Raw genomic sequence first — 10,492 nt, forward strand, 5'->3', positions numbered from 1 at the left:
AAAAAAAAAAAAAAGTGACATAAGGAGTGTAACATTTCTATATTATAAAGTTGTTGATATTTCCTGTTTTCGTAAAATCTCACCACCATCTAAGTGGAAATAGTATAAATTAATGCATTATAGAGCTCATGATAAACAAAATGAACAACCTGGTTTCAGATTTATATTCGGTAATAGTTTTATTAAATGAGAAGATAATAAGAAAATACCTTGAAATTTTTGAAGGGAAATGTTATGTTATTGTTCCATAATTGTAGTTCACAAAAGTTCTCTTTATTTTGCAGAGGCAAAGTAATTTTTTTTTTTTTTCTGATAGGTAAGGTCTTCAGAAATAAAGTATTGATTTATTTTCCTCTTTAGAAAATAATTAAAATTTCCACCAAGTCATTTTAGAGATGAATTAAGAACCAAGAATGGAGAGACTATGGTGAAAAGTGACTGCAGTTTTTTCTTACTTAATTTTGATTCCAGATTCAAGAAACCAGTAGGATTTAGGTATCCTCAGGTTGTTTTTAAAGCCAAGCGGTGAAGCTAGATTTTTATATTAAGTACTATTTAAGACTTTATATTAAGCTTGGTTCCTGTTTTGTAACTTCAAATTTTGTAGAATCACAAAATATATTATATATGTTATATAAATACTTATGTAATTATATGTTTATATTATAGAAATATTTATTATTATATACATATAATAAAACTGCATCTAAGCTTCAAATAGAACACATAATATTGTTGTTTGTAGCCACTTGAAGCAGTAACTAGCTTTTTTTTCCATTCATGAGTTTACTGAAAATGACTATAATATTTGCATGGTTTGTAGTTTATAAGAATAATTACAAAGTGTTTGTTCTTTATCCCATTTAGAAAGTTAGAGCTGAGCTGGGCAATTTAAAGGTCACTTCCATGTCGAGAAACTTGAGAAATGATTTTTTAATTTATCTTTAAAATTCTTCCTGAATGAACAAGTATAATATGTATCAAAAAAAACCTCCACATATTATCTCGCATTTAAGACCTCTAATGTTCTTATATGTTTAATATGTAAAACTTTAACTATGAAAAAATGTATACAGAGAAAGACTAAAGAACTACAATGACATATCAATAGTATGCATTTTGTACAATTATGGATGTTTGTTACTTTTTTCTTTATACCTTTCTATATTTTGTAATTTTTAAATTATGTATATATCCATTAACCATCCCTTCTTTCCAGCTTCAGATAATCATCATTCTACTCTGTATATGGGTAAATAATGCTAAACAGGGATACAGAATAGAATAATGGTTTTACTTTTGACACTTACTTTTGTCTTTTCTCAATTAATAATTTTTTCTATTAAAAAATATGCATATAGCTTATATTTAGAAAAATGCACTTGAAAAAGCCCTAAAATTCTGTATATACTATCAAAATTATGCAAAAAATATAGAGCAAAAATTCTAGAAGGGACTAGATCTAAAGTCAAAAATTGTCTTCCAAGCCTAACAGGGTTTTACTTCTTTCCCTTTGTACTTTGTAAAATTACTGCTCTTATATTGATTTTATAGAAGATATAATTTTCATTTATATAAAGACTCTTAAAGCTGCACTCTAACATCTGAATTGACAAATCAGGCCACAGAATTGTACATCATAGTGCATGAATGACAAGTAATTTCAGATTGACTCAAGTTGGTAACTCAGGTTTAAGAAGAAAGATGTCATTGGCGATAATTCAGATAAAAGAAGAAAAATGTCATTAACTATCCTACAACATGCTCCCAATGAGATTGAAGGAGTAATTTCCATAGTCAAATGGTCAAATGTGAAGAATAAGTATCTGTGTTCTAAGGACATTTATCGTAATGGTATAATTAACATTTAAAAAATGCATTTTAAAGTGTCAATTCCCGTTTTTCGAGTTATCAAATCTTAAACATTTCAAATACCCGAACTAGTTTTTTTTTTTTTTTTTCTATTTTCAGACTGAAGTTTAGGATTAAACCTTGTTATATTAACAACTGTATGACAATCTTGATTCATTTGGCTTACTTAAGATGAAACCGGAATTCAAATGTTGTCTTTTCCTGTTGGTCACAGATTCCTTTAAGTAAATTATCAAGTGATTTTTATAAAGAAATAACTGAATTTTAAAATAGACATAACCTAGATTTATTACCAGGTCCCTAAACATAATTTTTATACCAACATTTCAGTATATCTTTTTTTTTTAATTTCCCTGATGGTATAAATTACTTTATCGATTAGGAAAGAAGTTATGGTTTGAGAGCACAATAAAAATCTGCAATGAAAAACTCTTTCTAGAAAGAAATTAATAATTTCAACAGTGAAAATCAATTTTCCTATGTTCAATCTTATAATCTATTTTGCATTATTTCCCTTGTGTAATCGAAACATCATTGATTCATGGCATTATGTAGATAAGCAACTAAAATGAAAGAATGACATAAAATATATTTCTCTATGACTATCCCCTAGCTGTCTCATACTAAAATACTTAAATTTCTATATTCAATAACTAAAGATGTCATGAGAGAATTAAACAGTTTTAAAAATTTATCCATTGTTGAAAAACCCATAAAACAATATTTTTATATGTTGTTTCAAATATTTATAACTTTTAAAGATAGGAAGAATAGACTATTAATAAGAGCTATGAAGAAACACTAAAATTCTAAATTCTAAGGGAAATTATTTTATGATAGGCTGTGGGACTCTCTACATGCATTATCTATTTTAATCCTCCTAGGACTCCAATTACTAGATATTATCATATCTATTTACTTATCAAGGACAAAATGAGGCTTTAGGGGATGTTTAATGAACTTTTCCAGGATTTCATAACTATTGGGACGAGGTGTATCTGACTCCCCAGACTGTGGTGTTGGACATCATGCTATGTTGTCTCTCTTCAAATAATGAAAGTAATTAATCAACAACTCAATCTTAATGCTTAGGGCTCTTGATATATACATACATATATGTTTTTAATCTGATAAATGGTTCAATATTAGTGAATATACAATGATACATTATAATGCTTGTAATACTGTAGATACATCCTGCAGTTATGATGGTGTATTTATGTCATCCGTCCTGAAATTTCATATTCTTGCTAACACCAAAATTTTTAAAAATACTGTGGTAACAAAGTAAGTGTCCAAGTCCTATTCATAAGAAGTGGGGATATAAAATAAGAATAATTTTACTTTTATTTTTAATTACAAAAGCAATGCAAGAATGTAGAAAAAATAGAAGCAGTTGAATATTCTCCTCTACTCCCATCACTGTAATTCCTACTACTGATTACCTTTACTGCTACAATTTGTTTTTTGGGACCTTTTCTGTGCATTTGTGTGCACATACACACACAGATGCACACACAAATACTAAACACACACACACACACTTGTTTAAAAATAACACATACGTTGAACCATATCATGTTTTCGTTTATTTCACTATATCTTGAAAATCTTTTCATATCAGCACAAACAGGTTCACTTTACTCTTTCAAACTGCTGAATAGTCTAGTTGAAACATGTATTTATTTAACCCACTCCCTTAGTTCCAAATATTACCTTACAAAAATGATACAATTAAAATTTGTATAAGATATCTTTGTGCCTAATTTTTTGATATAAACATATTAGTAAAATTGATGGGTCAAAAGGTAGTCTCATTTATGAGAGCTACTTCCAGCTCCCCTTAGTCTTGTAATATATTCTTCTGCATTGACTGTAACATTACAAGTGGTTCAGTGTTTATTTTCTGCATTTCAAATAGATCTTCCCTCAGTAAATTTAAGCAGATCTGAGATATTGCTGTTGACAGCTTAGTTAAATAAGCTTTCTCAGCTCTTCCAATTTATGTGTGTATAATTTCTCTAGAGTCCAGAGGATTACTAAAAGGGATCCTTTTCAATTAAAGTAGCAACAGTGAAGCATTTGTGTATGATACCATTTATTAAGTGGAAGGTAATCCTTATGAAAAATACACTTGTTGCAATCTATTTGGATTTAATTTCCAAACTCATTATTAACCAGTTCTCAGTATACTATAAGTAGGTCCATATTCTAAAAGGAAAAATAGTGACAACACATAACTACAATGAATCATTATTAGGAAATCTTCAGGAAATAATGAATTTTTCACTATCACAGTGTACCTCACTTCATAAGCAAACCAAATGTAACAGTATCATAATAGAAGAGGAAAGGGCTACCTGGAGACCTCTGGGAAGCATATTCATGGGGTTTTCCTGGCTGTTGTCTCTTCTGATAACTAAACTTTTGCTGTATTCCATGTTTTCTCAAAGACAATGGCTGTGACTAAGTTAAAATATCCTAGCATAAAGCATTATTTAAACCTAATTAAAAATTTTTATATTTTAAGTAATTTCATTACATTTTCATTTTGAAAATTATAATTTTCTGTTTTATTGGCTACTCTAATATTGAATGTTTAATTGTTTAGATCAAATATTATAATATGATGTACTATATTTCTGGCCCAGAGAACAGAATAGAAAAAATTTATTTTAAAATATACGTGGTTTTTCATGAAATTAATATGATGAAAAACATTAACATGAAGTATAGGTCATTATATACTGCACATTATAACTGTATTTTATCTGATTAAGAATTGTGGTCCAGTTAAAATAGTTTGGTTAATGGGAAATTATCCATTTTAAAGACACATTTTGGAGTTTATGTGAATACATGTAATGCTGAAATATGTTAAGCATAATTTAATATTTCACGGTTTATCAAATAGTTCAAAAGCTTTCAATGCCCCATGGCCCTCATTATAGCTTTTACTATAATTTTCCAGAGATCTGACTAATTTCTAAAGTTCACTTCACTTTGCTAAATTCATCGTTGAAATAACAGTGATGATCCATAATCATTTCATTTTTCCTAGAAAAAATATTTTATATATACAGTAATTATTTATCATCAGTATAAAATATTATAGATCATAATAGCTTATCATCAACATCATATTGTATTTTATACATTTTACATTGACCTACGTTGTATACATTCTCCAGCCTTTGAAAATCAAGGGCATCGAGTCAAAAAATTATCAAACACATGCTGTTAAATCTTCCATCAACTACCTTTTCTGAATAATACCTTGCATCTTCTGGATCCCTTTGCCACACTCCTCTGCACAGTCGTTCTTAAAACAAATCTGACCATGTCCTTCCCAAGCATGAGACATTCCAAGATTCCATCTGCTGATGGCAAAAAGTGCAAAATCTTTTTCATTGTTATTAAAAGCTCCTATTACTTTCTCTTGCCCTAGTAATTGGCAGCATTCCATTGCAACACCATGCCCTTTGTCTGCTGACATACCCTGAACTCTTCATCGTGGCAGGGCAAGTGATGCTCTCACTATGAAGTATTGCCGATTTCTCTCCTATAAGTAAGAAGTGGTCAGTACTTCTTTGGGGTCTGGTGTCTAACTTGCAGCTTGTCCATCACATCATCTTTAACACTTTCTTCCCCTTATTTCTGTACACAACTTTTTTTTCCCTGGTAAACTCTGGGCTCACTGAAGGCAAGAAATTAGGCCCAGGTATACCTCAGAAATGTTCCCTAACAGTTTTGATTAGAATTTTAATTGATAAATTTTACCATTTGAGAACACAGACAGAGTCATCTCTTTAATTAAAATTTGAGAAACCTTTAGTAGAACGTCAAGGAAATTGTTTCTGTTAGTAAGACACTATGTTGCCATTCTGTCAGCTATGTTGTGTGGAAAAATACAGGTTAGGTTTTGATCCTGGTTCCTAGAGATTATAAATATTGGGGGTAGGATTACCTTATTAAAACAAAAGCACTGAGAAAGAAAATAAGTGGGGGAATCCATATTATAACTAAGAAATGATATAAGATCTCACATTACATATTCCTATTATCTATATTTTCACTGTACATGTAATTATTGTGCTTACTATTTTATTGCTTTATCATTCAAACTGGGGTAGTATGCACTATCTTTTCTATTTTCTAATTATTGTTTGCAGTATTTATTATCGAGATGGTCTTATGGCTGATATTTATAAAAGACTGAAATGATTAAAGACAAAACATAGTAAATGCCTGATGCTATTTAATGGACAATAGTATAAGCAGTAAAGCCTGATGATCTCCAGTATTATATATATATAACCAGCATATTTAACTTTTAGTATGTGTCAGGCTCTATGTAAGAAGTTTACATGCTTCTAATTTTCATTAAAACTTGTTATATGTCAATATCGGATCAAAAAGGACAGAGTCGAAATCTAGAACGAGTCATGGGAAAGAAAGGAGCACTAAACATCAGTATGCAGCCAATTTGAGTGTAGGGCTGGATCTGCTCTCACTTATGAGAAAAACTATAACAGAAAGGTTGCTAATGCCCTACTGACCTTACTATGCTTTTTAAATAGTACATTTAAATACATATAAACTTATTTAAATTGGTTGGACAGAGATCTAACTTGCTAAAAACTAGCAGAGTAAAATCTTTTTACAGTGTGAGAATGAGAATACAAACTTCCCTTTCAGCTTCTTTCCTTAATCACAATTTCCTGCCTTAAAGAAAATGTCAGGAGGCTGGATCTACCCAAAAAAGTAGAGAGGAGAACCCGCTTAAATATTTCTAGACCATTATAAATTATTATTTTCTCTATTTTCATTTTCTTCAGCGAGGAGGGAGTCACTTTTCATTTTCTTCAGCGAGGAGGGAGCCACTCTTCTAATTTAATACCGTTGCCCATGATATGAGTGAGGACACTTTATTTATACCTAATGAGGAACTTTACAGGATAGATATATTGCAATTAGATCCTGTCTCAGGGTTTTCTCTTTATTCATTGATGAATGTATGTAATTCAAGAACATTAAAAACAACTGTGAAAGTATAATTATTACAGATGAGAAAGTGTCTGGGGATTAATTTTATTACATAAAACCGTATTTGGAGGGACAGTATAGAAACAGTCATTTATACGGCTGGGCGCGGTGGCTCAAGCCTGTAATCCCAGCACTTTGGGAGGCCAAGACGGGCGGATCACGAGGTCAGAAGACCGAGACCATCCTGGCTAACACGGTGAAACCCCGTCTCTACTAAAAAATACAAAAAAACTAGCCTAGCCGGGCGAGGTGGTGGGTGCCTGTAGTCCCAGTTACTCGGAGGCTGAGGCAGGAGAATGGCGTAAACCTGGGAGGCGGAGCTTGCAGTGAGCCGAGATCCGGCCACTGCACCCCAACTGCACCCCAGCCTGGGCGACAGAGCGAGACTCCGTCTCAAAAAAAAAAAAAAAAAAAGAAAGAAAAGAAACAGTCATTTAATAATAAACATTAAGTTTCTTAACAAGAAGTAGCAATTGACTTGGACAAATGTTTGTTGTGCCTATTAAAAAGAGCACATTAAAAATCAGGTAAAAATGACATCAAGCACATTTTTTTCCCTGTAGTGGAAATACCATATTTCATGACAAAGACTTATAAATGAAGGAAGAAAAGAGATGGCAATACGTGTGAGTTGTGCCATTTTACAAGAGAGACACAGGCGTCTCAGAGATTGAAATAATTTTCCCACGTAGATACAACTGTTAAGTCAGAGTAAAATTTGTACTTAGGTTTGCACATCTTGGAATCTCATGCCAACTGGTTAAAAAAATTCATGTGAACAATTTGTATGATGCTTATGTGTATAGAATGACACTGGAGTTGAAATCAATATAATTGTGGAATTGAAAAGATGACAGTCTATGCCAGAATTCTTCACTTTATAGACTAAATATGAGATGATGTCTATACTATGACTTAATATTAGTGAGTATGACTACATTTACAGACTGTTACATGAGATAAAACACATTAAATGAAAAGGTTCACTGGTACACTTGTATCAAAGACTAACAATAATAAACAGTGAAAACGTTTACTGGTATCAAGAACTTGTTGAGAAATCTATTAGTTGTAAAACATTGGATTGGGAGTTTTTAAAACAAGGTTAAAGAGGCAAGATTGAAATTTCATTAGATGTTATAAATATTTATGCATTGTTTCCCAATGGAATATTACTTATATTCTAATCCAGAAGGAAATGTTTGTCATTTACTCAATAGTTCAAAGCAAATTTTATTAAATTATGAGAAATGGGCTAAAACTGATAATCACAGAATAATGAAGCCAGAAAAAAAGTAAAGATTATTAGTTCAATTACAACTTTATGCAGAAGAAAAGTTCAATGCCAAAATAATCCAAGTGACCAATTTAATTTGTTATTGATAGGACAAAAACTAGCCAGAGGTTTCTTGAAGTTTGATGTAGTATATTTGAAAGAATGCAAAATTGTACTTAGAGTCTACGGTAACAGTGTTTCTTGTAACCATTACATTTAGTCACCAACAAAAGCATAAAACATGTATAATCAAATATGGGAGTAATAGCATGTTGGTGCCACACTTAATATTGACATTCTTTCTCAAATTAAATCTATCATAGTCAGTGGTTCTCTTCACATTATGAATAGTTGTGTTTTTTTCTAAAAAAATCAACTCAGGTTGCAACATCATGTGTGAAATACATGCATCTTAAGCACTAGAATCACAGTGTGGTAAGAGGTTAAGTAGGAACCAATAATAACTGAGTGAATAGTAGATTCACATCCAACATTTAATTTTCAGGGTCACAGTGGGATAAACCAAGTGAAACGACGGCCAAAATGGTGTGCATAGAAATTTATATAAAACATTATTTCTGTCTTTACTGCATTCTTTTTATCTGGTTTTGCTGACCTTTTATAGTGGTATTTATTTCAGTTAAATTTGCTTACGTTGTTCTTACACTTTAATGCATGAGAGCAAAATATTACATAAATATTTAAAGAGACTAGATTATGAATATGCATGAATATATTAACATCAATAACAAAGAAATATATCAGTTGGAAAAAGACCTGAAAAATAGGAATTTTATTGCAACACCTGCAATGTTCAATGATGTAAGGTTCACAAAAATAGCAACCAGAAGGGAAATCAACATTCTAGCAGCATTAATGTGGTCTACACAATATGCAAAAATGGAGCAATTTCAGATAAGTATCTGGAGTTCTCTTGTGTTTTTACTTTATTCCATTTTATTTATTTATATACTTACTTGTTAACTTTTATCTTAGGTTCAGGGGTACATGTGCAAGTTTGTCTCATAGGTTAATTGTGTGTCACTGGAGTTTAGTGTAGAGATTATTTCATTACCCAGGTAATACGCATAGCACCTGATAGGTAGTTTTTTGATCCTCACCCTTCTCTTATCGTACACCTCAAGTGGGCCCTAGTTTCTGTTGTTCTCTTATCTGTGTCCATATGTGCTAAATGTTTAGTTCCCACTTACAAGTGAGAACAGGTGGTATTTGGTTTTCTGTTCTTGTGTTGGTTCATTTAGTATAATGGCCTCCATCTCCATCTGTGTTGCTGCAAAGGACATAAACTCATTCTTTATGGCTGTGTAAGGTTCTTCATGTATTCTACCATTGATGGACATTTAGATTTATTCCATGTCTTTCCTTTTGAGAATAGTGCCACAATGAATATATCTGTGTTTTTATGGTAGAATGATTTATTTTCCTTTGAGTATATACCAAATAATAGGATTGCTGGGTTGAACAGTAGAATTACCATTTTGAGATATTTGAGAAATCGCCACACTGCTTTCCACAATGACTGAACTAATTTACATTTACCAACAGTGTACAAGCGTTACCTTTTCTCTGCAACCTTGCCAGCATCTGTCATTTTTTGACTTTTTAATAATGGCCATTATGACTGGCGTGAGTTGGTATCTCATTGTGAGGTTGATTTGCATTTCTCTAATTATTAGTAATGTTGAGCAGTTTTTCGTATGTTTGTTGGCCACGTGTATGTCTTCTTTTGAAAAGTGTCTGTGTCCTTTGCCCACTAAATAATGGAGTTTTTGTTTTTGCTTATTAATTTGTTTAAGTTCCTTGTAGATTCTGGATATTAGACTTTTGCTAGATGCATAGTGTGCAAATATTTTCTACTATTTTTGGTTGGTTGTTTAACTTTGTTGATAGTTTCTTTCACTGTGCAGAAGCTTTTCAGTATAATTAGGTCCAATTTGTCAATTTTTGTTTTTGTTGCAATTGTTTTTAGCATCTTTGTCATGAAATCTTTGCCAAGTCCTATGTCCAGAATGGTATTTCCTAGGTTATCTTCTACAGTTATATTGTTTTAGGTTTAACATTTAAGTCTTTAAATCATCTTGAGTTGATTTTTGTATATGGTGTCTATATTTAGTTTTTGGCATATGGCTAGCTAGTTATCCCAGAACCATTTGTTGAATAGGGAGTCCTTTCTCCATAGCTTGTTTTTGTAGACTTTGTTCAAGGTCAGATGGTTTTAGCTATGCAGCATTATTTCTGGGATCTCTATTCTGTTCCTTGGTCTATGTGTCTGTTTTT

General features: G+C 31.5%; 1 protein-coding gene across 4 annotated transcripts in view; it reads right to left on the reverse strand.

The window, feature by feature from the left end:
* The window catches only part of MGAT4C (MGAT4 family, member C), an 82,294-nt gene that overhangs the window by 48,230 nt on the left and 23,572 nt on the right, over positions 1-10,492 (reverse strand). Inside the window, exon 2 of one of the 4 annotated variants that reach the window (XM_011971391.1) lies at positions 5,149-5,249. The exons of the other annotated variants lie outside the window; for them this stretch is intronic. Coding sequence (XP_011826781.1) covers positions 5,149-5,229 — 81 coding nt within the window. The 5' untranslated portion in view covers positions 5,230-5,249. The remainder of the gene's footprint in view (positions 1-5,148; positions 5,250-10,492) is intronic. 4 annotated transcript variants of the gene reach the window in all.

The sequence above is a fragment of the Mandrillus leucophaeus genome, unplaced genomic scaffold, assembly GCF_000951045.1.
Source record: "Mandrillus leucophaeus isolate KB7577 unplaced genomic scaffold, Mleu.le_1.0 Scaffold1219, whole genome shotgun sequence".
Lineage (NCBI taxonomy): Eukaryota > Metazoa > Chordata > Mammalia > Primates > Cercopithecidae > Mandrillus > Mandrillus leucophaeus.